This window comes from Bos indicus, chromosome 4, assembly GCF_029378745.1.
Source record: "Bos indicus isolate NIAB-ARS_2022 breed Sahiwal x Tharparkar chromosome 4, NIAB-ARS_B.indTharparkar_mat_pri_1.0, whole genome shotgun sequence".
Classification (NCBI taxonomy): Eukaryota; Metazoa; Chordata; class Mammalia; order Artiodactyla; family Bovidae; genus Bos; species Bos indicus.
The window spans coordinates 92,490,830-92,517,790 of NC_091763.1; the positions used below are offsets into that span (position 1 = coordinate 92,490,830).

At 45.7% G+C, this 26,961-nt stretch overlaps 1 protein-coding gene across 1 annotated transcript in view; it reads left to right on the top strand.

Annotated features, from left to right (window-relative positions):
• SND1 (staphylococcal nuclease and tudor domain containing 1) overlaps positions 1–26,961 on the top strand; it is a 422,258-nt gene that overhangs the window by 263,119 nt on the left and 132,178 nt on the right. The window contains exon 15 of the mRNA XM_070787306.1: positions 2,993–3,134. Coding sequence (XP_070643407.1) covers positions 2,993–3,134 — 142 coding nt within the window. The remainder of the gene's footprint in view (positions 1–2,992; positions 3,135–26,961) is intronic.

Below are 26,961 nucleotides of genomic sequence, written 5' to 3' on the forward strand. Positions count from 1 at the left end.
TTCATTAGGGCTTAAACTGGGCTCTAATCATGTTTTCTCTTATTTACCTACTGCTGAAACCTTTAGAAATGAGTATTGGAGCCTAGCACATTGCTGTACTGTCACAGGCTCTTAGGAAGGCAATCATTTAGCCGTAACCTTTAGTCCATTTTCTAGTAAGATAAGCAAAAATCCTAAAATTTAAAAAAAAGGGAAAAATTCCATAGCTAAATTCACAGAGAATGACTTATAACTATATCACTTGAGGGAACTTGTCAGCCCATCTTTCCAGTCTTTTCACTTGAGCCACAGAAACAAATGCTAAAGGTTTCGAGAATTTTTGTATTGAAAAGGAACTTGCCAAGCAAAGGAAGAGCTTGAGATGACTAGGAAAGACAGATACCATTGTCTGCCTGTGACGTGAGTTTCAAAAAAGCTGATGACATCTTTTGGTGATTGCATTCAATTTAATTCACTTTATTAGAATTTTTTATTTCAAAAACTCTACCACCTTGGGCAAGATTTCCATCTTTTCCTTTAATAGATGGTCCATGGGCGTATCACCTGCTCAAGAGGATGAAGAGATTTGCATTTTGTCTCACGGTTTTGCCTCTGGGAAGAGACATGGCCAATTCTCATGGGTTTTTAAAATTTGCTTTCATGGCTTCAGTTGTCACAATTGGCTTTTGCTTCTCATTGTCATAATCGATGGCATGTCACATTCCCTTTGCTCTCTTCCCATGTATTTCTGGAATAGGATTAAATTGTAGGTTGAGACTTAGGAGGAGTGAGGAACATCCATTGTTTTATTTTTATCGGTCCATCTGTCTGTATCTGTCTTACATGGCTAACAATAGGGCCCCTTCATTTCTCCCTGATTCTCTGAGTAAGTATCCCTGATAAACTAGGTAATCATTAGCAAGATAGGAGTTTGCTGCCACTTTCTTTTTCAGTATTAACATTAGAGGTGTACGTGTGTGTGCGATTTTATTCCCGTAAGCATCTTTTTCTCAGATAAATACATCTTAGAGACGGTGATGAGCAAATGTCTATTTTTGAAAAATATAGATTACTGTGGTCTCGAGGGAAAGGCCTTCTCTTTAGAGACCTTAAGTTGCCTCATGATTTGTGATAATCAATTTAATAATTGTTGTTGACTTACTGGCTCAGCCCAGAAGTAACGTTGCAGATTTAGACTAGCATGCACAAGGGTTTTAATCAGGTGGTACCTTCCTTCCTGTGGAGCATTTGTCTTGCTTGACTGTTCTGGACCTCAGCCAAGCGCCAGAAAAGCATCTTCCCACTGTATATGGATGGAAGAGTGTGTGTGAAGTGTTCATTGGGGAAGTTCCCAACCCACTAAAGCTCATTGTCACCTTACCTTTTTACCAATACGCCCTTAGAAAAACACTGAGAATAGATGACTGCCTCTCCTTTTCTCCAAGAATCTGTTTAAAGAGAAGGATGACTCTCATTACTATAAATATCGCTTTCATCCCAGCCTACCTCACGGCTTCTGAATGAGAGGAGCCCCTTTGGCTGCTGTGAAGACTCTCAAATACTTGATGGCTTGTTAAATTTTCATTATCTAATGTGCACTAATTTAGGTACAATAGCTCTGTTGCTAGGAGCAGAGTTAGGAAGGAAGAGCTTGGCGAGTGCAGACGGCTTCTGTCTTCCGAGTTGGGCAAGTGTGCAAAACTCGCTGTCCTCCGAGGGAGCTTGGGGCTCTGCCGGCCGCGCTGCAAACCTCTGAAATTCATCCAGTGACTATTCCCCCAGCAATGCCACATGATACCTGATGCTTGCTTACTCTGTCATCTGTTTAATTAGCTGGAGAGACTGAAAGGATTTGATGGCTCTCAGCTCGTCTGAAGCTGAGAGCTCTGAGGTTCAGAAGGTCCATGAGTTGGTACTCTTGAGGGTAGATGCTTATACTTTGGGTTGATGGATGGGAAAAGTTTTTTTAAACCCGTATAAAGTTTCACATGCTTTTATCATTTCTGTAATTATTGGTGCTGACATGATGTGGTGTCTTCTGGTCCCCGCGGATCACATCCTGCTGTTGCAGGTTTCCTGGGCTGGGAACAGGAGCCCCATGCCCCAGTCCCTCCTCATCCCTGGAAAGACAGAGGGCAGGGCTTGAAGTATGGGATCCTCCCCACTGACCCCACAAAGGCTGCGCTCTCCTCCTTGTTAGGAAAATACAGCCTATTAAAGACTGACGATGAGCTGTTTTGGGTTTCCTAGAAAAGGGATTTAGGGGCTGTGTCAGGAACCTGGGTGTTATGTTTTTTTTTAATTGAAAATTAAAGGTTAGAAGGTTAAACTTTGAAGATGGTAGGTGTTGGTCTTTTCCTTTAATTTTCTGTAGGAGGAAGAAGAGCTCTTTTTCCTCTCCTGGAAGAGTGAAATTCTCATTTCAAGCCACCATCCTAATTTCTTAAAAATTATTTATTTATTTTTGGCTACACTGGGTCTTTGTTACTGCGAGAGGACTCTCTGTCGTTGCAGTGAGCGTGGGCTGCTCTTCATGGAATGTGCGGGCTTCTCATTGTGGCGGCTTCTCTAATTGCAGAGCACAGGCTCCAGGTACATGGGCTTCAGTAGTTGCAGCACTTAGGCTCAGTAGTTGTGGCTCTTGAGCTTAGTTACTCTGCAGCACGCGGAATCTCCCTGGACCAGGGATGGAACTCCTGTCCCCTGCATTGTCAGGCAGATTCTTATCCACTGCACCACCAGGGAAGTCTTTTATATCCACTGAATGCTTTAGTAATTGAACAGAGGAGAGAAGAGAGCCATTGAGAATGCTCTAGAAGCTTTTGATTAACTCTGTTTCTCCTGTGAATGTCACATGGGTTTCTTGTTTTTGTCATGGTTTCAGAAATGTCTTATTCTAAGGTTATTTGCCCAGCTTCCTGTGGTGTGCCAGACTTTTTGCCCCAGACCAGAGAGAAAGAAACATTTACCTTGATTCCATTATTCTTCTGATGGTTCTTCTTTTCTCCCCCAGGACACCCAAAAAGCAAAGCAGTTTCTGCCCTTCCTTCAGCGGGCAGGTCGTTCTGAAGCTGTGGTGGAGTATGTGTTCAGTGGTTCTCGTCTCAAGCTGTATTTGCCAAAGGAAACTTGCCTTATCACCTTCTTGCTTGCGGGTAAGTCTCCTGTGTTATGTGGTGTTCTGAAAATTCTTCTTGGAACTCAGAAGTCATCCCTGGAGGTCACATGCCCTCCTTCCCACTGGGTTTTCCACAGGACTTGGAGCCCATGTGGGTGCTTTAGTCTCTGATGGAGACGTGAACGCAGAGCTCCTAGTTTGATCCTGCTGTTACTGCAGACCCAGCACTGGTTCCATCCTGCTTCTCATTCCCGCCAACCGCAGGACGTGGGCACGTAGGACAGCGTATGAGACACATATGTACTCATATCCCGAGTGAAGGGAATTCCAGACCTAAGACAGTGTTCATCATGGAGTGAGTGTTCATGGCTAATGTCTGCCATTTGGGCTAGACCGCCCTGCTGTGTTTGTGAACCATTTTTAAAGTCTTTATTGAATACGTTACAATATAAGTTCCATTTTACGTTTTGTTGTTTTGTTTGTTTGGCCAGGAGGCACAATGTGGGATCTTAGCTCTCTGACCGGGGATCGAACCTGCAGCCCCTGCTTTGGAAGGCGGTCTTAACCACTGGACTGTCAGGACTGTCCCAAGCCTTCCTCCTTTTCTTTGCTGACCAAATGTCCATCTTTCTTACCCTGTCTTTTCTAATAATACTTCACAAGCCAACAAGTCTATGTGTGAACCATGCTCTATGAGTAGTTCACATGTATGCATTCAAGGAGCAGATGGCTTCATTATTTCCCCGCTGGCAGACAAGAAAATTATTTCCATCAGTACTTTGCAGAGGCTGTGGTCTTTGAGGGAGAGGGTCACCCCACAGCTGTGCACACAAACTTTTGCTCACTCCCAAAGGACATTCCCGTTGTGTTTACCTGCTGCGTGCTGCCTTCTCTAGGGCTGTCCTGTTGCCTCAGCCCTACTTCTGTTGAATTCCTGAGTAGAATTTGCCATTCTCTGCCACATTGCCTCAGCCTCCCTTTTATTGAAGGCACTGATAGTGTCTTCCCCAATAAGGGTCTCCTACAGACCCCAGCTAAATGGATCATTAGGTGTGATCAGTGACTCCCTGAGCATGTGGCCATGAAGCACACGGTTGCTGCTTGGCCCTCATGGCTCCTTGAGTCTCCTGCAAGTGTCCTCTTACTGATCACCTCTTGCCTCTACAGGCCTTCTGAAGGGGCCAGTGGATGTATGATACACAGCTCAGGGCAGCTCTAGAAAAGGAAGGCTGTAACAAAGCCACGCCCCCCTGGAGGCCTGTGCTTTCGTTGTCTGCACATGTGTGCTGTAAGTGAACGGAGGGGCAGGATGCCTATTAAGGTTCTCGTAGTGGGGGAGTTTCTTAGCCGTGAATCCTTGTTGTTACAGGGTTTGAGATATAATATTCAACTCATTCTTTGCTCACTGCCTGCAAAACAAAAGCATCCTTTTGGCAGCGTTGAGCTTGATCCCAGAGGTGTGAAAGAGAAACAGCATTATTCTTTCCCAGAAACTTGGCCACAGATCTATACGGGAAATAAAACATTGAGGTTCTGGCTTCCCAACCTAAAACCACCTGAATGGAGCCGGCCCAGGGCTTTAGACCTGTCTTGGCTGGAGTATTCCTGCAGAACCTTCTGGTCATACCTTGCTGAGACACAGGCAGCCTAATCACTTGCCTTGGCGTCCGCCGGTTCTCCTGTGTACTTGGCATTCTTCTAAGCCTTAGCAATTCAAAAGGCATTGCTTGAGTTACCTTACATAGTGAAAGATAGATTACAGAAGCTAATACCTGATAAAAATATGAGCTTTTACATTTTTCTCCTGCCATCCTCTATGCAGTTGTGTTATGCATCTTCTGATTTGTTTAGAATCCTGGCAGGGATACAGAACATGGGAGAGTCATGAGAGAGAGAGGAGGCAGGGAGGCCTCGGTTTGAACAGGAGGCTCTGCTGTTGTATGAGCAGGAGACTTCAGCGAATTTTGTTGTTGTTGTTTTTCTTACTCTCTTCAAGCCTTGGTTTACACATTGGCTAACTGGAGAGCATTTCTTACCTTTTAGGATTTTTGTGAGGATTTAATGAGATGTATAAATGTTCAGAGCAGGCTGCCATAAAGTAGATCATCAATAAGTGTTTCCTTCCTGCCCTCCTCACAGACTTAGTGAATTCATAACCAGAGCTTTTCTTAACTCTGTGTGGAATGGCACAGTTGTGCACCGTGTGTTTCTAAGAGACTCTGACCACCACATTAATTCAAATAAATCAAGACAAGGAGCTGCCCCAGCTGCCTCCTGACTTAGCAGAATGCTCACTGAAAGAAGAGCTACTGGCTTTCCTCTTTGAGTTTGGAGCAAGGAACTCTGCATTCTGGTAAGACACAGGCCTAGGTCTTGAGATGCTCTAGAGGAAAGACAGGCACGTGAACAAGCTGTAGTGTTTGGTGGTAGGCAAGAAAATAGAATTATTTATAAGACACAGAAGTAGCTAGCACAGAGGAGGGAATCGTTGGTTGGGTGGAGGTCAGGGATTGTGTATCTGGGCTGTGTTGGAAAGGAGATATGAGTCTGCAATGTTGTAAGGACAGGACAAGAGGGGAGGAGAAGGAATATTCTAGGTAGAGGTACCACAGGTACAAAGATATAGAGGTACAGTATATTCTGATGTGTCCAGGGAACCATGAATCCTTTGGTAGAATGTAGAGTGAAGAGTGGGCTGAGGCTGGAAATACAGAAGGAAGCTAGTCTTCCACGGAACATGCTGTGGACCCTCAGAGTTGTTTAAGGTATTAGGGGCATGACATGTTTTTCTTGGTAGATAAGTTAGAATACATGAGGCTGGAGGTTGGGAGAGTGGTTAAGAAGCAAGAGGGACAGAGGCCAAAAAGCTGGTGAAAGAGGAGAGGAAAGGTTAGAAGAGTTTTTAAGAGGAAGACTTCCTCATTCAGGGAATGACTTGGGTTTTGGGGTCAAGGATGGAGGGTGACATTGAATACAGAAGAGAAAGTAAAGCGGCCCAGGGCTTGAGTTATTGGGCAGAGTTTGATGTCCACCAGCACGGGCAACACTAAGAATGGGTTCTTGCAACAGATAGTCGGTGTCCAGAGGATTAGATGGAGAACCCTGAGAGAGTAGTCTTCTGGAAGCCAAGTGTTGGGTTCTACCTTAAAAGATCGAGTAGGTAAAAACTGTGGAATTATTTTATACTACTGATCGATTACTAAGTCACAGAGTTTCTTTTTTTTAATCAGGGTTGATTCAGCTAACAGATTACAGACAATTGGGGAGTAAACGTGGGTAAGAAGAAACAGAGTTTAAAATAGACAGCTCTTCATAACAGTCTAACAGAATGGAAAAAGCAGTGCAGAAAATTGAGTGCTAAAGGGTCATTCTAAGGATGTCAGCATCTTGAGTACCTTTATAAAAACTGTAATTGTTAGGATCGGAACAGAACATGACATGAATACTTAGAAAAGCTATTCAGTATACCTATTGTCTTCATAGTGCCAATTATAGAATGGAAAACTCAACGAAGTCTTCTTGGCTAGCAAGCACATAAAAAAGATGAAGTGAGAGGATACCAGGATCTTGAGAAGCACTGGTCTGAATTCTCAGGAGCAGGAACTCAGAGGGGATGCAAGTCAGTCATCCACCGGGCAGTGACCTAGTGGAAACAGAATGAGTGAGATGGAGAACATGGCTGGAGATCCTGGAGAGAAGGGCTCCTCGGTTGTCTGAAACCAGCCCCAAAGCTGAATGTCAGTGTAAACAGACATGACACTCACACCTTCCAGCTGCTCACCTGGACAGTGGTCCACGTGACACAACTTGGTGGCTCTCTGTGGAACACTCCCTGCACCCGGTAAAAATGATGTTATTGTTGTGATTCTCAAGGGGAAAGTCGAGAGAGCTGTTCAGCAGTCCTGTATGTGCTGGTCTCATCACTCCCAGCCTCTTGGAGAGCCCTCTGGACTTTGAGGTGGGGTGGACACTTCCATTTTCATGTGGCCTTTTTTGGGCAGACGGCCCCACAGCTTGATAGGGAGTGGCATTTGGCCCGAGCCAGCTGGCCTCTGTCACGGTTCCTGCACCCCTGTATGTGGAATGATTGCCTGGTCAGATGGGATAGCAGGTGGGGCTAGGCAGAGTCAGCTGTAGCTAACAGGTCAGCGCCTCCTGAGAGCGTTTACCCTTCAGTCCTCCCAGCACCTGGCTCAGGTTTGGCCACGGAACAGGTGACCTTACCCCCTCAGAAATGAGAGTGCTCAAAGTCCCCCGCCTACTGCGGAGGCCGCCACCTAGGAGCATTTACTTCACTCTTTGAGGCAATCACAGCAGTCCTTGTCCTGTGTTAACAAGGCCAACATTCTGTGGGCATTAAAAGCGTCCTTCCTTCTCATCTGGCAGCATTTAGTGAGCTCCATACACTATCTTATGGCTTCCCTGATAGCTCAGTTGGTAAATAATCCGCTTGCAATGCAGGAGACCCCGGTTTGATTCCTGAGTAGGGAAGATCCGCTGGAGAAGGGATAGGCTACCCACTCCAGTATTCTTGGGCTTCCCTGGTGGTTCAGCTGGTAAAGAATCCACCTGCAATGCAGGAGGCCTGGGTTCAATCCCTGGGATGGGCAGATCCCCTGAAGAAGGGAAAAGCTACCCCCTCCAGTATTCTGGCCTAGAGAATTCCATGGACTGTATAGTCCATGGAGTCTCAAAGAGTCAGACACGACTGAGCAACTTTCACTTCACTTCACTTCACTTCATACACTGTCTTCTCTTAGAACAAAAGCAGTCTAGTGGTAGTGAATTAGTCACTCAGTCGTGTCCAGCTCTTGCAGCCCCATGACTGTAGCGCACCAGGCTCCTCTGTTCATGGGATTTCCCAGGTAAGAATACTGGAGCAGGTTGCCATTTCCTTCTCCAGATCTTCCCAACCCAGGGATTGAGCCCAGGTCTCCTACACTGCAGGCAGATTCTTTATCCACTGAGCCACCAAGGAAACAAGTTTACCTTGTCTTTATTTTTAGTTCATTTTCACTTGTCCTGCGTGTCACCTTTACTTAGTACCTTGTGTAAAGGGACACTGAGGCACATATTTGCAGATTGCCTGGCCCATGATTCTCATTTTTATTTCAGAGCACCAGTGGGCTCTGGAGTGTCTTATTGCTGTGACCTTTGTATGACGGTGCCTTATTTTGCATTACTTTCTTAGCTCTGGGCTGTCTGGGTCATGCTGAGGGCACAATTCAGGAAGTTGTCCTGTTGGCTAAGCATAGCGGGTATCAAACTGTCATTAAATCAAATGCCTGAATGAGAAGAGAGTAATAATTTGAAATTTCAGTACAAAGTATTGTAAGGAGTCTTAATATCATCAGATAGTTGGACTCTTGTAACTCAGCAGTCCCCAGCCTTTTGGGCATCAGGGACCAGATTTTTGGAAGATTATTTTTCCATGGAAAGAGGGGAGGGAAGGTGGTTTCAACATGATTAAGGCATATTACATTTATTGTGCATTTTCTTCCTATTATTACTAGATCAGCTCCACCTCAGATCATGAGGCATTAGATCTCGGAGGTTGGGGACCCCTATATTTAACTTTACATTTCCTCGGTCTTAATGGTAGGGCAGCAACATGTCCAGGTTTGGCTGTGTGGTGGGCAGTGGATGTAGGTCACCTCATGTGGAACTCACAGTACCAACCATCTAGTATGCGGCAAGCCACCTGGCAGGGTGTTCCCACGTGGATCACAGCAGGCGGCTTGTAATTAACCAGTTACCTAGTCATATGAAACAAGACTAGAAAACGAGGCTTTTCTTTGCCTGCCCTTTGGCATTTTTCAATTTTTTATTTTCTCTTTGATTACAAATGTCCTCTTGAAACTGCCTCCCTTGTCATAAGGCAAGCAAGAGAGCTTCTAGAAGTCTGGGGTTTGATAAGTGATGGTATGTATGTCCCCGATGAGCTAAAGGGTTGGCTGTGTGTCCTTCCACCTTGAATGCCTTTGAACAAAGTACCACATTTCCTTCTCTCTGTAATGTCTCTTCTCCAGTCAATCCTAATAGGGATATCAACTGCCTGTTTCAGCAGAGCCAGAACTTTAATGAGAGAGGAGAGGGAAGGTGAACAGGAATATCATCCTCATCTCCTGGCCCCAGGAATGGTGGATCCCCATTGATTACCAGTGCCTAACCAAATTACACAATTAACGCCAGTGTATGTTTTAAGTGAGAAATCCCGTTCTGCTATCACAGAGGTGCTAATGAATCAGGCTGTTATTGTAGTTGTGTTTGCTAGCCTTCTATCCTTAATTAAGCAATTACAGGGTCTGCTAATACTTATGAATTCTTTTCAGATACTTTAATTGAATTGCAACTTAATGGATATTTGTAAAGTGGGGTAGTCTTTCTCTTGGGACTTGCCCATTTGGTTCTGTCTCCTCCGCCTACTTGTTTCCAGTTGGGTCCCATTACAGGAAATGGGCAGCTGGGCATGAGACTTTTCTAGGGCTGTTCTAGTTCTTCACTTTTGAAGATATTATTGTGAATTATATGAATTATGTTGGTATCAGAAGGTCCTCAAGGGTCACTTGTAGGAATTAGCACAATAAATAGGTTTGGGGAGACTTTCTTAATGAGGCCAAGATTTTTATCACAAGTCCACTAAAAGAAAGGCATTCTCTGATAGGTTGTGGCTAATGCTTAAGTTAATCAGATAATTTCTGCCTTCTTGAATGCCTTGTAGTCTAATAGTTGAGAAAGCCATGTGAAAAACTGCAACAGAGAACAACACAATAGAGTTGTGAAGAGTATAGGTGGCATGAGAGTGCAGAGGAAAGAACAGTTAATTGAGGAATGGGAAAGACTTCCCAAGGGAGATGGTATGAGTGTCCAAGAGGATCTGGACTTTTTTTTTTTTTAACCTTTTTGGCCAGCTGTGTTCGATTCATTTAGGCAAAACAACTTTGCCTATATTCGTTCTCAGGAAGAGTCACCTAAAGAAATGAATGGATTCATCCATCATTTTTCCCTCTGCTTTTGTCTGGGTATATAAATCTCCTTCTCGGTCTTAGAGCGTTCAGAGCTCTGCCCTCAGCTCCCCATCTATGCATCAAGCCATTACCCATGATCACGTGGATGGAAGTGCAAGCCTACGATTACCGCCTGATTATCTTCCATCTTTAGATTGTGAATCATCCCCAGAATGAGCCTCCTCATGCTTGTGGGTCACTCAGTCACATGGCTATTTAATAATTTTTTTATGTCTACTGGGCACTTTGCTAGGAATATTGAAACGTGTAAGATAAGGTTCCAGCCTTCAAGCAAAGTATTTGTATCTACCAAGGTACAAGATGCATATACAGGAAGAGAAATGTATTTGTAAGAAGTATAAGGGTAGAAGAGACAACCCATACCCTTTTATAAAATTATTGTTCTTCTGTGATCAGAAAGATTCAGTTCAGTTCAGTCACTCAGTCGTGTCCGACTCTTTTCGACCCCATGAATGGCAGCACGCCAAGCTTCCCTGTCCATCACCAGCTCCTGGAGTTCACTAAAACTCATGTCCATTGAGTCGGTGATGCCATCCAACCATCTCATCCTCTGTCATCCCCTTGTCCTCCTGCCCCCAACCCCTCCCAGCATCAGGGTCTTTTCCAATGAGTCAACACTTCGCATGAGATGGCCAAAGTACTGGAGCTTCAGCTTTAGCATCAGTCCTTCCAGTGAACACCCAGGACTGATCTCCTTTAGGATGGACTAGTTGGATCTCCTTGCAGTCCAAGGGACTCTCAAGAGTCTTCTCCAACACCACAGTTCAAAAGCATCAATTTTTCGGCGCTCAGCTTTCTTCACAGTCCAACTCTCACACCCATACATGACCACTGGAAAAACCACAGCCTTGACTAGACGGACCTTTGTTGGCAAAGTAATGTCTGCTTTTCAATATGCTATCTAGGTTGGTCATAACTTTCATTCCAAGGAGTAAGCGTCTTTTAATTTCATGGCTGCAGTCACCGTCTGCAGTGATTTTGGAGTCCTCCAAAAAATAAAGTCAGCCACTGTTTCCACTGTTTCCCCATCTATTTCCCATGAAGTGATGGGACCAGATGCCATGATCTTCATTTTCTGAATGTTGAGCTTTAAGCCAACTTTTTCACTCTCCTCTTTCACTTTCATCAAGAGGCTTTTTAGTTCCTCTTCACTTTCTGTCATACAGGTGGTGTCATCTGCATATCTGAGGTTATTGATATTTCTCCTGGCAATCTTGATTCCAGCTTGTGCTTCTTCCAGCCCAGCATTTCTCATGACGTACTCTGCATCATAAGCAATATACAGCCTTGACGTACTCCTTTTCCTATTTGGAACCAGTCAGTTGTTCCATGTCTAGTTCTAACTGTTGCTTCCTGACCTGCATACAGATTTCTCAACAGGCAGGTCAGGTGGTCTAGTATTCCCATCTCTTTGAGAATTGTCCACAGTTAAGACAGTCCTAATTCATAGCCCAGAAATACGGGATCCAGGAAGGCAGCAAGCTGAGAGCTGGCTCAGCCATGTCAGTGTGGGCATGGAGTCCGATGTTCCATCTGAGGACCACGATTTTAGGGTGGTCATCAGCAAACTGAAAAGAGTCAGAAGAGAGTGACCTGGGAAGTAATATCTTGGGAGGCCCCTACCTGAGAACTGGTAGAGGCATCAGAGGAGACATTCGGGACACAGTAGAGTGGTCTCTGGGTCAAAAAGGCAAGGATTCAATTTTTTTCAGTAATCATTTCAAGTTTTTTTTTTTAACTGAGACATAGTAATAAATAAGGGGGCTTCCCCAGGTGGCACAGTGGTAAAGAATCTGCCTGCCAATGCAGGATATGCAAGAGACACGGGTTTGATCCTTTAGTGGGAAATATCCCCTGAAGGAGGGCATGGCAACCCACTCCAGTATTCTTGCCTGGAGGATTCCCTGGACAGAGGAGCCTGGTGGGCTACAATCCGTGGGGTCTCAGAGACAGGCACAACTGAGCACACAGCACAGTAATAAATAAAGACATCAATACAAGTAACATTTGTTCGGCATGGTTTCATGGTAGCCACAGACCTTGGAGCTAGAACACGTAAAGATGCATTCTTGCTCTCCTGCTTCCTAGTTAATTATTTCCATGAGACCAGCCTGCTTGTCTTGGTGTGATGCTGGGACCCAGAGGTTTGGGGAGCAGCAGGGCACGTGTGGCAGCTCCCAGCCAGTCAGGCCAGAGACTCCAGCAGCTGAGGGAGAGAGGGTCCTGGGGTGGCCCTGCCTTCCATTTAGGATGTTCCACCCACGCCATCAGTTGGGTTTCCTATGCCAAGGAAAGAAAGATGCAGATTTTTATCTGTTTATCCTGGGTAAGCCCATTGATTGTTTTTGGGTGGGTAGGTCAAAGGTAAGTGAAAAGAACCCTTACTTCCTCAGTAACCCTTAATTCTGGCTTTTAATGTCACCTTTTCCTCTTGCTGCCTTGGGGTCTCAGTGTCTATGAGACAGGGGGAGAATGTCCTGCAGAGGTATCAGGCTATCCCTGCAGAGCTAATGAGAGCCAGTAGAATGGAACAAAAGGGTCAGACCTGTGAGTTTTCTCCCAACGGTTCCTTTTCCATTCCTTCTCCTTGCCTCCTACTGGAAGGTTCTTTCTGAATCTGTTAAAGCTTGTTTCGGCTGCCTTCCAGCTGGTGGGCACGGGGGGAGGGAATGGGAAGCTCACAGAACTCTGGTGGCTGTTCTTTGCTGGAGTCTGTCCAACACCAGCTCCTGTCTCTGGTTGTGCCCAGATGCCTTCGTTCTAATCCCGTATTTGTGGTGTCCCCAGAAAAATAAATCTCAGTGTGAATATTTCACGGCCATCTTCCTAGCCTGTTGGCATTTTCCACCAGCCCTATAGTAGTGATGGTGGCCAGCAGCAGTGCCCAGGACTGGGCTGCCCACCACTCTCCCTGCCCTGAGAGGGAGCGTTCTCTATTTGGCCAGCCTAAGAGTAGGAAATGACAGGACCTTGGATGCAGGAGAGGGAGTGTAAATGGTGTGGTAATTTGAAATTAAAGGGAAATGCTTAGAAATCTGGTAATGGGCAGCCCTGGGGTGAACAGTTCTCACTGTGCCTGTAAGACTTAATCTTGGTTGCTATGGGAACCACCTCTCACATCCCCCTTTCAAACGGAGATATGACTGGATTTTTAAAAAGCAGAAAAAGTTCTTCATCATGGAAAAGTGTCTTTGCCCCCAAGCCCCAGGTCTCTGCACACCTTGGGTTCCTTCCAGAAAGTTCTCCTGAGGCTTCCCCACACTAATGGGCTAGATTTGCCAGAGCCCATGCCTGGCCCTTTATGTAAATAGCGCTGACCGGGGCATTAGAACATGTGGTGTCCAGTGTGGGCAGCCAGCCCATGCACACTCTCCTGGTGCCCCTGGAGGGGTGCTATGGGTTTCCACTTGAGGGACGGGGTAGGACCACTGGCCCCATCATAAGGGGCTGGAAGGAAGCCAGGGAGCTGTGCCTGCTCTCAGTGCCAGGGGGTCGGTCCCAGAACCTGGGGTAGGGCTGCCAGGCTCAGACCTTGTAGGAGCAAGAACAATCCACAGAAGTTCCTTTCATATCCAGAAGACATCTGAGACTCAACTGCATTCTCAGTTGTGGTTTTTCATCATTAGCGCTTTTCCCCATTTATTTAAACTGCCCACTTAATCCAGGCCTGGTAAGTTTTCAGGTTCTTTTAAACCATCCTTTGCCTATGACAAAAATGCATGAGATCTACATCTGTCTTCAGTGACCTTTGGTTTCTAGACCTACAGCTCCCTGCAAAGTTGACTTCTGGGCTTCTAAGTGGGCTTTGTGGAAACTTTCTAAGTTTTTCAGATTGCCTGTAGTTTTTCCTTATACTCATGCTTTACAGTAGCAGTCCTGAATAAACCCTAGTAACTCCCGTGCTTACCTTCACTGTATCACTGTATGTAGGAAGACGTTTAAATGGACTGGCTCGTCTCCGACGGGTAGAGAAGTTCCCATTTCGGTGCCCTGGTGTGCCTCCTTTTCCTGAGCTTGTACATCTGCTAGTGATTTTTCTAGGGTTAATTTGGGTGTTTTTATTTTTAAATTGGAACATGGTGTCTGTCTCTTCTCTGTGTGTGTTTTGGATGCGGCCCCTGTGCTAGGCATGCGGTTATTAACTCCACTGATACACCAGTTCGCTCATTAGCATTTGCATTTTAAATTACAAGCTAGAGCAGACGACATTTATGCTATATTTGTACCTCTGCCTTCTTCATGAATGATGTCGTATGTGCAGAGACTGCAGAAATAACTCCTCTGGGGCCCTGAAGTATTTTAGTCTCTTCTTCAACAAACTATTTCTTCTTTACTCTTGATTCTCATTGTTTGATAGCGAATTGTTAAGTTCTTTTCCGAGTTTAGCCTTATTTGTGAGTGCTGCTGATTACGATGTGCTGATGATAGCCTCACCCTTCATATCAAAATAAGCCTGCTCTATGGAGTGGCCTCTTTCCTCTCATGTAATGGTCCTGGAGAGCAGTCTGCTTTGACTAGAGAGGAGGGAGTTTCTTCCCCACAGTTGGGTGGGTGGGGAGACGTGGTAACAGATATTTGTTCTCGCTCGTATTCAGGCTCACACCCCTCTTTTCTATCATTGATTAGTCAGAGGTTATTTTTTTAACACCTGTTACTGCTTGGTGCTGCAAGGAAAAAGAGAGTAGGGTGAGAATACATGCCTTCAAGGAGCTTCTTTTTGCCAAGAAACATTGATATTGCACCACAGAGCAGCATGTACTTAGATGCCAGGAGTTATGTTCTCTTCAGGGAACGGTTTCTCTTAGCAGATGGAAACGTTAGCACCTAGATCACAAGATCTGAGTCAGAAGTTCCCAGATGTGGATCGGGGACCTGGGAGGGGAGCGTCCGAGGCCCAGCTCTGCACCAGCCAAGCGTTAGCTGGTTTCTGACAGCAGACTGCGAGCAGGAAGCAAAGCACTGATAGACAGCTATGCACTCACATCATCCTGATTCCCCTTTGTGATGACGAGTTTCAGTTCTCTGAAGGTCTGTCACAGGGACCCTTCCTCTTGGTGAGCTCTGCTTTTGAAACACATCATGAAAAATCCAGGGAAGTTGCACTGGAAATAGTAAGTGTGCATTCTAGGTAATACATACAGAGGTAGGCAATGGTTCTTTAGCAATTTTATCTTTCCCATCAACTCTTCTATCAAAAGAAGTTTAAAAAGATTGGAAGGTTGATGGGCATGACAGTTGAAGAACTATTACCTCCCGCTGCATTTCTTTAACCCCATGAGGATGGTTTATGTTCTGTGTTTGGCATACTGTTACAATGTCCTTTAGTGGCTGCCCTGGGCTCTGGGCTCCAAACATGGCCCTTTGAGCCTGAGTGGTTTCCCCCTGCTTCCATAGTCTCCAGCTTCTTTTGATCGCTGTGTCTGTTACCTGCAATATTGTTCCCCAGAAGGTAAGTCTGATAAGGTAAGTGTAGATAAAAGGAGATGAGCAGGCCCCTGGAGGCTTTGGAGTGTGAGCAGAGCTGGAGATCCAGTGGCTGGGACACAGTGAGACAGGTGAAGTTTCCTTAGGGTTGTATGGTGGCAGGCATCTCCATGGTACCCAGAGTGTTCAGAAATCTCACATGTAATGCTTTGTGAGGATGCTGATGGAAACAGTGGGAGCAAACAGCTCAACTGAAGACCCAAGGAGTCCCACCAACTCCTTGGTAACAGCTGTTATCGGGGAAGGCCTGCCTGCTACTGCGGCTCCAGAGGGGAGAGGGGTTGACTGCCTGCACTCCACTAGCTGCTGAGCCGTCCCTGCCCTTCCTCCACTCTGTCGCTGGGTTCTGACAGAGACCTTGAGTTAAGCGGGTTAGGAATAAACTGCTTGAATGTGCTTGTGCAGATAGCTTCTCTCACCAGCTCTCTGAAGTGCTTTGGGATACACGGGAGTCCTTCGTAAGCTGCTGTATAAGCTGTGAAGTCCGTTGTTGCCACCCTTCGCCGCCAGCGAATCTCTAACCTGAGTGAGGTAGACTTGGCCCCCAGCCAGGGCTAGGGATTGGCACCGTCAGCAGCAGCAGCGCTGCCCACCAGAGTCACCAGCAGCTGTCGCAGGTTGGAGGATTTGCAGAAATTGAGATGGCTGTTCCCAGTTACTGGCATTTGCCCGGTGATGAATGACCGTGTCTGTGCGCAGTGGCTCTGTGTGCTTTCCTTCGGCCTTTTCTTCTCAGCCCCTGATTGTGGCGCCTGCTCAATGGCCCCGTTGTGGAGGAGGACACTGAATGGAGCGCCGAGTGGCCTGCCTCTCCCGCTATCCCCTCCCTCCATTGGCCTGAACGGAGCCAGTAAGAATAGCTCTTTGATCCCCTGAACTGCTTCTTGGGGCAGGAATTTCGTGGCACATAGTGCAGATGCCAAGGGGCTAAGAAGCCAAACTCCAGAGGCCAGAGAAATGAACTTCTCCCGAAAGAGGGCCATGTGATCCCAACTTCCATTACTGTGGGGTCCTTTGGCCTTAACCCACACATTTGCACCAGAGTGGCCAGAGAGGGAAGACCAAAGATCAGAAAAGGTCTATCTTGACCTTTTCATGGGTAGCATGTTTATTTCTGATATGATTGCCCTAAATTAAATTTTTAGGGATTTGCACCACTTTTGTATAACTTCTTCTTATCCCACAGTCATGCATATTCATATATGCATATGCTGCAACTGGGGTTACAGTGCCATCTCCTTAGAGATTAAACTGCAAAGAAAACTGGCATGAATGACCTCTTTTAAGAGACTTGCACCCTCCCAACTCTAAGCTCTACTGTGCTTCTCTCATGTTACCTTTTAATTTTCTCTGCTTGCCACTCTGAAATTTTCTAGTTTATTTACTCTTTTGTTTTTTGGGGGGGTTTTGTTTTTTTGCTTTTTTTCTTTTTTTGGTGACTCTATCACCAAGATGTAAGATGTTTGAAGGCCAGGGACCTTGTCTCATGACTGCAGAACCTCTGTAAGTAGAGCCCAGACAGTGTGTGTTTTGAAGTCAGCATTCACTGGACAGTTCTTGGATGAATGAATGCACACTGGTTCTGGGCTAGCACTTAGTTTATCTGGAAATTCTGAAAACAAAGCAATAACACTGTTACCCTGGAGAATGAGTGCTGGAGCCACAGCAGCACCAAAATGAAAAACAGAGCACCAAACTGGGCGCCTGTCTAGAGAACTGAATTAATGCTTAGAATTGCCCTCCAAAGTCACATAACCTGTCTGGGCCTTGGGATTTTTCAAAGAGAGAGGGGATCAGATTAGGTTTCTCTAGGGTTCATTAGAGATTTGAATCTCTAGTAATAATAGCCTTAATGGGTATTGTTTGTTGTTTAGTCGCTAAGTCGTGTCTAGTTCTTTTCTGACCCCATGAACTATAGCCCGCCAGGCTTCTCTGTTCATGGGATTTCCCAGGCAAGAATACTGGAATGGGTTGCCAGTTCCTTCTCCAGGGGATCTTCCTGACTGAGGGATCGAACCCACGTCTCCTGCCCTGGAAGGTGAATTCTTTATCACTGAGCCACCTGGGAAGCCCTTGTGAATTAACTCAATCCTTACCCTAGTATGGGCTTCCTTGATAGCTCGGTTGGTAAGGAATCCACCTGCAATGCAGGAGACCCCAGTTCAATTCCTAGGTTGGTAAGATCCACTGGAGAAGGGATAGGCTACACTCTCCTGTATTCTTGGGCTTCCCTTGTGGCTCAGCTGGTAAAGAATCTACCTGCAATGCAGGAGACCTGGATTCGATCCCTGGGCTGGACAGATACCCTGGAGAAGGGAAAGGCTACCCACTCCAGTATTCTGGCCTGGAGAATTCCATGGACTGTATAGAGTCGTACACGACTGAGCGACTGTCATTCACTTTACCATAGTATTGGTTGGATACCATTACAACCCCCATTTCATAGATGAGAAAACTGAAGCCTGGGAATGTTAGCTTGGTAAATAAAGAGCAGAACACATTTTTTGTCCATATCATATGTACTGTCAGTTAGAATGCAGCACCCAGCTTGACACTGAATGTCCTGAAGGTCTTAGCTCTTGTGTTTCTCCAGTCTTCCATCTTTTCATATCATCTGCCTGCACTCTCTTGCTGGCTGGGACTCAACCAGATGCTGTCTTTCTTTGGGGATGACCAAAAGCAGAGCTTAAGAAGTGGATGGTGGTGGCCTGTTTGGTAAATGCAGGAGCACAGGTATAAGATCTTGGTTGATGTATAGAGTCTGGGTTTGTTTCTCAGCCCTACCGGTGTCACCAGTAGGAACACGTCTAAGCCCAGAGCCTGGCTAGGACATGTGATTGGGGATGAGAGAGCAGGTCAGACCTGTGGGATGGGTTTATGAGCAGGGGCATTTATGGACAAATTAAACTTTAGCCCTGAGTAAGCAAAGTCCTAAGCCAGTTATTACTGCTCTGGCACTTCTAATGGGCCCTGTGCAACCCTTATAAATTATTCAGCTGCTTTATTAATAAAAGGCCAAGCAACTTGCCCGGTCCTGGTGATACTTAAGTAGAGCTCAGAGAGAACAGGTTAGGGGGGGCAGCAGTACTTAGCCACCTCCAAGGAACCTCCTTTCTTATTTGGAGATGAAAGGGTTAAATTCACTACCTCCCATAGCAGAGTTTTGACAGATAATGCATAAAATTGGTGTTGAAATGTTAATATTGGAGATAGACAAAGGGCTTTTCTCTGAGGAGGTGCCTGCCAAGGTTCCCTGGACTGCTGCATCTGATTCACATTTCACAGAGTATCTTGACTCTGGCGACTAAATGTCCCAGGATATATAGCACTTAAGCATCAGAAGTTATTGGGCTTTTCTTTAATAATTCTCATAATATTTTATTTTGTTATAATGTCAGATTTACAGAAATGTTACCAGTTCTTCAAAGATCTTTTCCTTTTCCTTTGTTGAATCGTTGACATATTGCCTCATTTGCTGTAAATGTAGTCTTAGAATCAGGAAACTTGCCACGTTGCTCCTCATATCCATAAACAATGTAAAATAACTTTTTCCATCTCATACAGGATATACCATAAAATAACTTTTTTATCTTATGTGGTCACTGAACTTATTCCCTGACAGCAACTATGATGCTGCCCCAGTTTGGAGGGTGGTCTCCAACAACTGTATGTACATCCTGGCTTTTCAAGGAATCCCCTGCTTTCAAGTGCTCCATTTAAAGTTTGGGCCAGGCGTCAAGCTGGTGCATCTTTTTAGTTCAAAAGATATCATTATAATAGCTTTGGGGGGCTCTGTCAGTCTCAGATTTCTCCAGAGATTAGGGATCCCAGAAGTAGCGCTTGGGGAGGTGGTCTCTGACCCAGTCTGGATGCCCCTGGGAAGGTGCCTGTCCCAGCAGGTCAGCGTGTTTGTTCTCTGAGCCCCTGGAAATGATCAGAGCTTCCTAATCTTCCTTCATTTCAGATTTCAGTTTATAATGGATCTGATTAAAGCAAAGTAACTCATTCATACACACATCCAAGAGTGTTTGGGTTCTGTTTTCTTAAAAGTGTTCTGAGAATATCAGTGATTTCTTAAGGAAGCCTACATTTATCTGGACTCTGACCTGCTGCAGGGCACAATGGAAGACTCAAGGCAGAGGCCTCCCATTGTGCCCTGTCAGTGCCTGAGACTCCTGTTCAAGGGCCTGACGTCTTGTCTCACGGCGCACAGCACAGAATTTCCAAAAAGAGACTCTCTTTTTTTCAGCTTTGCACATTCTTGTCACCCTATTTGCTCTTCTGCACTCACTTCCACTGTTATGCCTTTGTGACTTTCCATGAAAACGAATAATACCGTGTTGGTATTTGTGCTTGCCCTCATCGTCTCTTTCCCCTTCACTAGACTATATTTTCATCTGTTGGTGAATGGCCTTGATTTTATAACAGCAAGAATTGTCCCAGTAATGTTACCACCATTATTAGCATTTGTACCTAGTGAAGCACTTTGTCCGCGTCGCTTTCTATGATCCTGTAGAGGACTTGACGAGACTGTTACCTTTTAGTACAGCATGAAATATTCAGTTTAGTAAAGTTGGACTTGGAGGCCTAAATCTAGGTGCATAAAATGGGTGAAAGATGAGTTAGAGATATTTTAAAGAACAGTTGATGATAGATCACTGGACAAGGACTGGGAAGACTTTGTTTCCTGCAGACCCTAGTGCCCCCTCTCTGGCCTTCGGCAGGCTCATGCAGGTGTCGGTCCTCACTTCCGACTCCTGACTCCCCTTGCCTGGACACTTGTAGGTGCTACCCCCTGATTGTTAACTCTGGATTATGGTCCTGGCTTACGTGGCCTTGGATTATGTTCAATGAGAGCTGATGTTCTTTCTAGCCCTAAAATGACCTTATGAACTCTCCCCGATTCTCAGTAAGTTGAGCTGATTGGACTTTCCCCCTGATGTGAATGTGCTCTATATGAGGAGGCAGTGACAGCTTAGAAGACACCTGGTGTCTGCCCTCAGTTCATCAGATAAACACTCTAATTGGATGGCAGGACCCAGTTTTAAAGTATCCTGTGCTTAAAGGTAAGCTAGCCAAGGGCTAATGCTAATCGATCTAGATCTTAGAAGAGTAATTAGGGCCCTAATGAGACAAGGACCACGTGCATCTAGGATGGCTCCAAGGAAGCGGAGAAGCTGCCTTGGACTTCCTTGGGGTAGGCTGCTTCTCAAGGGCATGCCCTTTGCTCAAGTTTCTCCCATGTGTTCATATAGGACCTGGGCCCCTCGGTGGCCCCACTGTCTTATGTTCCTAGGTCTGTGGGATTTGAGATTGCTTGTACTAAGCATTGGCTCATAAGGGGTTTGTTTTTCTTCACGTGCCCACTTTTTAAAGCTACAGGTTTAAACACATAAGCTGAGAAATACATAAGATTCAAATGGTGTTGGAATGCTGCTTCGCCCACTTCACACATGCGGTATATTAAGGGTTCACCTTTAACAGCAGCCCAATTAGTGACTGCCAATACTGCTGAAGTACGTCAGTGTGGGATTGTTAGCCGTTGCTATGAGAACCCTCACTTTTGCACTTCCTGACTCATTTTACACTGAACAATGCAAATGTGCAGAGATCTGAAGGGGAGGGCTGATAGGATGGGGAACTGGCAAGCACATGAAGCTCTGCTCTCAAATCCCTTTGAATGGTGCGTTTCAGCGCTCATTCAGTTCGTCCACCTCCTGCCCTCATGGAAGCTTGTTTTCCCTAAATCCTTAAAAAAATAAGTAAAATAGTTTGACCTTTATTTGCAGCCAGCTTCAAAGCAGTTCAAGTTTAATACTTAGCAGGAAGATTGCCTTTAATGAGCCAAGTTTAGAGGAGGTGGATTTTAGTCTCTTAATGTTTAGAAGATGAGATGTGCATGCACAGTGAGAAAATACGTTTGCAGCTTTCATTCTTACATCTGAAATGGAACCAGTCCCCCAGCAGCATTTAGGAACCCCCAAAAAACTGGGGGTTCCTTTTGTTGTTGTCATTGATTCAATTTTTTGCACGTAAAAGCACCGCTATAGCATATGCCGGTGTGCAGTCCGTGGGGCCGCTAAGAGTCGGACACACTGAGCAACTTCACTTTCCCTTTTCACTTTCCTGCATTGGAGAAGGAAATGGCAACCCACTCCAGTGTTCTTGCCTGGAGAATCCCGGTGACGGGGGAGCCTGGTGGTCTGCCGTCTATGGGATCGCACAGAGTCGGACACAACTGAAGCGACTTAGCAGCAGCAGCAGTCTTGCTTCAATTAAAAAAAAAAAAAAATCCTTTGCTCAAGGCCCTCAGAGGTCATCTGGACTTATTTTGAACTTCACCTAGGGAAGAAATTCCCACTCCAGAGCAAGCTCCTTTGCCTCCTTCCTGAGCTCCCTGCTTTCTCAGGATCTGGCCCCAGCCCGGGGTGAAGTGCGGGTTAGATTCCCTGCGGAAGGAAAAGGTGCTTCCCTCAGCCTTTGTCAGCGCTAATTGCCAGCTGTGTTTAGTCCCTCTCTCACTTTGTTTTTCTTTCCCTGGTTGTCTGGTGGGCCTGGTTTTATGCTGAATAGAAGAGAAAGCCTGCTTGCTGATCCCTCCCCTTTCCTCTCAGCTCTCCTCTGACCGCACTACAAAGAAATTCTGAATTTGTGGTTGGGAGCAGAGGCTTTAGAGTACCTGCCATCACCATGACCCTGATGAGAACTGACTGGCACTGCCCACTTGCTGCTGCAGGTGTAATATTTCCTTAGAGTCACGGAAGGGTTCCTGGGCACTTCCATGTGGTGCTGAAACCCACTCCCAATAAGTTCTAGCATCCTGCTTCTCACACTCAGCAGGTCTGGAAGAGGGTCAGAGACCTTGCATTTCTGACAGGTTTTCCTGTGATGTCAACGCTGCCTATTTACAGACCAATCTTGATTGGAAATGATCTAAATCACCTTTCCCTTTTTTTTCTTTTTTTCCCTTCTTCCTAGTCTTGGAAATTATGAAGTCTCCATTGCACACACAAAGCCTTAGTGGCTATGAGAACAGGTTTTGGGAACTAGTCCCCATCTAGTCTACACTCAGGCTCCCCCACTTGTTAGATATGTGTAGTTTAAAGTGGGGCTGAAAGGGTGTTAATTGTGTGATGAGCAATTCAGTGTTGTGAAGCTAATCCAGTGACCAGCAAAGCCGGAAGTAGCCATTCTGAGCCCAGACTTGATGGAATGATCTGGATTCTGTTCGCATAGATGCCATCATCTGGGGAGGCCTCAGCCTGGAGGTGTCAAGGCAGCACCTTCTTTCCCGCCCACGAGACTAAACTGTGGTCTTACCATGATATTCCCTTTCCTCTGCTGGCATTTGCCCCAGCTTGCTGAGGCATATAGGGGATCCTCAGCTGGTTGTCCTCATGGCCGGGTCTAGAGGAGCTGGAACGGATCTTTTCTGCTGTGATACCTGTGTTTAGATCGTCTCTGTTGGAGTTGGGCGATTAGCTCTCAGTGACAGGTCCCTAAGCAGTGCGTTCAGGAGCAACGGAAGTTCCCAATTAAATTTCAGCTGTATAAGTTACAGTCTCTTAACGTCTCGAGAGATACTCTGAAAAGTAATTCCCAGGACTTCCCGGGTGGTCCAGTGACTAAGACTCTGCACTACCAATGTGGGGGTACCAGATTCGATTGCTGGTCAAGGAACTAAATCCCACATGATGCAATAAAAGATCCTGCATGCTGCAGCTAAGACCCAGCACAGCCAAATAAAAAAATATAATTTTTTTTTTTTTTTAAGAAAGAGAAAGAATTCCTTATAGGGGGTAAAGCTACATTGTTTGGGATAGACGGTGATGGTTAAAAGTGGAAGGTGGAAACATGGGGTTGACTTGGTTGAAGAATGTGCCCCGAGTTCATGGGGCCTTTCCCAAATCCTGGTCCCCTCCTTAGTAGTATGGGTAGGAACCTCAGCACATGCCTCAGCTTCTGTCTTTTATTACTTTAAAAAAAAAAAAAAAAAGAACGCTGCTTTCTCCTGCCTAGGATTCCTTAGTTCTTATTTGGCCTTGTTTCAGGCCACGTGTTGGAAAATCCACATTGGTCACATCCATCTCTTCTCAGCTTTTGCCCTTTTCCCAGAGAACTTAACTGACTTCTGGACTAGAGTCAGCCCTTCCCCCTTGTAATGTGTTCCCTGCCTAATGCTTAGAATACTGTCCAATGTAGACCTCCTCCAGTTGACTTGCAACTCTGAGTCTTCGTTTGTTTCTATTATATCCACCATGCTTAACACAGTCCCTGGCACATAGTAGACGCTCCATAGATATCTGTTGACTAACTGGAAGCAAGCTGAGCACTGAAGAATTGATGCTTTTGAACTGTGGTGTTGGAGAAACCTCTTGAGAATCCCTTGGACTGCAAGGAGATCCAGCCAGTCTGTCCTAAAGGAAATCAGTCCTGAGTGTTCATTGGAAGGACTGATGCTGAAGCTGAAACTCCAATACCTTGGCCACCTGATGCAAAGAACTGACTGATTTGAAAAGACCCTGATGCTGGGAAAGATTGAAGGCAGGAGGAGAAGGGGACAACAGAGGATGAGATGGTTGGATTGTATCACCAACTCAATGGACATGTGTTTGAGTAGACTCCGGGAGTTGGTGTTGGACAGGGAGGCCTGGAGTGCCGTGGTCCATGGGATCGCAAAGAGTTGGACACAACTGAGCGACTGGACTGAACTGGAAATTCCACTTCCCTTCAGGAACCACACAAAAATAGGGAGCAGAAAGGTCACTTATGTTCTTCCAAGTTCATCCAGGAGCAACTTGTATGTGTGTCTCTTTTGACACACACTTCTAAGAACCTCCTGGGCTTCAGTTCTGTAGTTGTACTACCACCACACATTTGTAAGCTTCTCCCAGGACCATATCCTACCTCCAGTAACCAGGAGTGCACATAAATAGAGATCGTCACTGATTTCCAAAGGGCAGGCAGCATTCACAGAAATAGATGGAACCTGCTTGCGGAACAGGAGAAAGCCAGCTTCTCTGAGAAACTATTAGCTTTAGGCTGAAAATTAAGAACTCTTAGCTTTGCTGTATCTTTTCAGACCCTCAGCCTTAACAGCCTCTGGAGATTCCCAAGCGGATCCATCAGCCTTTGTGGAGAGCAGCTCTGGTAGATTTTTATGGCTATTTGCTTCAGTTTTTCATGCCAGTAACTCATTTTTGACATGACAGGCTACACCAATCCGGGTTTTTTCTGAAGTTGCTTATCAAAATTGAAAGTGTCAGGTACCCAATATTTCGAGGCCAGTAATTAACTAGAACATTTTTATTTATGTAGATGCCTGTAAAACATCTTTATCGATATATCTTGACCTTTTTTTTTCCCTGTGTGGGTGATGGTAAGACAAGTAAGAAAAGCTGGTAGTTAGGAAAGAAGAAAGCATCTGTGTGATGAGATATTTGACTCACTCCAGCACCCCACCCCACCCCACCCCTCCCAGCCTCTGAGGTCTGCTAATGGGAGCAGAGGGCCATGTGCTAGAATGTTCTCTTCCCTCCTGTTGAACTTTTCCTCTCTCTGGCTTCACCTCCCACACGCCATTCTCATTCACTACTCCTTTTCCTGTCTTCTGTAGTTTGTTTATCCAAGATACTTTTATTTTTTTCTTGCCTAGTCAAGGCTATGGTTTTTCCAGTGGTCATGTATGGATGTAGAGTTGGACTGTGAAAAAAGCTGAGCACCGAAAAATTGATGCTTTTGAACTGTGATGTTGGAGAAGACTCTTGAGAGTCCCTTGGACTGCAAGGAGATCCAACCAGTCCATTCTAAAGGAGATCAGTCCCGGGTGTTCACTGGAAGGACTGATGCTAAAGCTGAAACTCCAATACTTTGGCCACCTGATGCGAAGAGTTGACTCATTGGAAAAGACCCTGATTCTGGGAGGGATTGGGAGCAGGAGGAGAAGGGGACAACAGAGGATGAGATGGCTGGATGGCATCACTGACTCGATGGACATGAGTTTGAGTAAACTCGGGGTGTTGGTGATGGACAGGGAGGCCTGGCGTGCCGTGGTCCTTGGGGTCGCAAAGAGTTGGACACGACTGAGCGATTGAACTGAACTGAACAGGCAAGGGGGACAGGCAGAATGCTCTCTATGTTGGGGCCTGAGAAACAGCACCTCTGCTCAGTGCTTTCACTTGGATTCCTCATTTACTCTCCCTTCACTCTCTCAGTCTACCCTTACTTAATTTACCACCATTATGTTCCTTTCGGGGATAGTAAGAAATTCCCGTAGCTCAAATGGTAAAGAATCTGATTGCAGTGCAGGAGATCAGGTTTTGATCCCTGGGTTGGGAAGATCCTCTGGAAAAGGAAATGGCAATCCACTCCAGCATTCTTGCCTGGAGGATCCTATGGACAGAGAAGCCTGGCGGGCTATAGTCGGTGAGGTCAGAAAGAGTCAGACTCAACTGAGCGACTAACACAGAAGAGAAATACCAAGGAAAAGTTCTAAATGCTTTGAATCAAATGAAATTTTTTCCTCATCCTATCAGTGATTTCTTTTTCACTTAGATATAAAGCTGTTATAAAACAAGTCTTGTTAATTTTCATGTATTCAGAGACTGCTTATCCAATTTGGCAATTATCACTTCCTTCCCCACTCTCTCCTGCTGCTGCTCTTACCTTAGCCTTTTTACTGTTCCTTCTGCACCGGAGGGATGGAGAGGGGAATGGATAGAAAATTTCAACAGTGAATGTTGCTATTACTGTTTAAATAGATTATTGTGAGGCTAAAACTGACAACAGTTACTTTTGGGAAATTGGATTGACTTCTGAAAATTCACTATCTGACAAAGACTTCTTGGTCCTGTGGGTGAAGACAGATTGGCTGATTGCTGGAGAGGACAGAGAGCAGCTAGGTGAGTGCCTTTTGATGCGATGAGTCTGGCACAACCTGTCTTGCTTCCTCCTCCCTTCAGCAGATATTTATTGAATGTGCACTGTGTTCTGGGACACAGCAGTGAATAAGACAATGGTCCACCCTCCTGGACCAGCAGTGGGTTTCTGTCAAGAGGTGCCATGCGCCAGATCTCACTTGGAAAATACGTATCTTCATTCCCCACAGAACGCAGCCCATGAGCCTATTAAGAGCCTGAACCTTTTTTTACCTACTCAGGATCACCCGTCCCTCCCTTGCTTCTGCTGGATTTGTTCTTGTCCTCAGTGAAGCAATGGCTCTGCTGGTCTCACAAAGCGAGGCTTGAGACACACTCTGGGGAGATTCCTCTCACCCTGCAGTCTCTTCTGTCTCCGCCTTTGTCTCTCTTCCCCTGGAATCTCAGTCTCCAGCCGTGTGACCGCTCTCCAAGA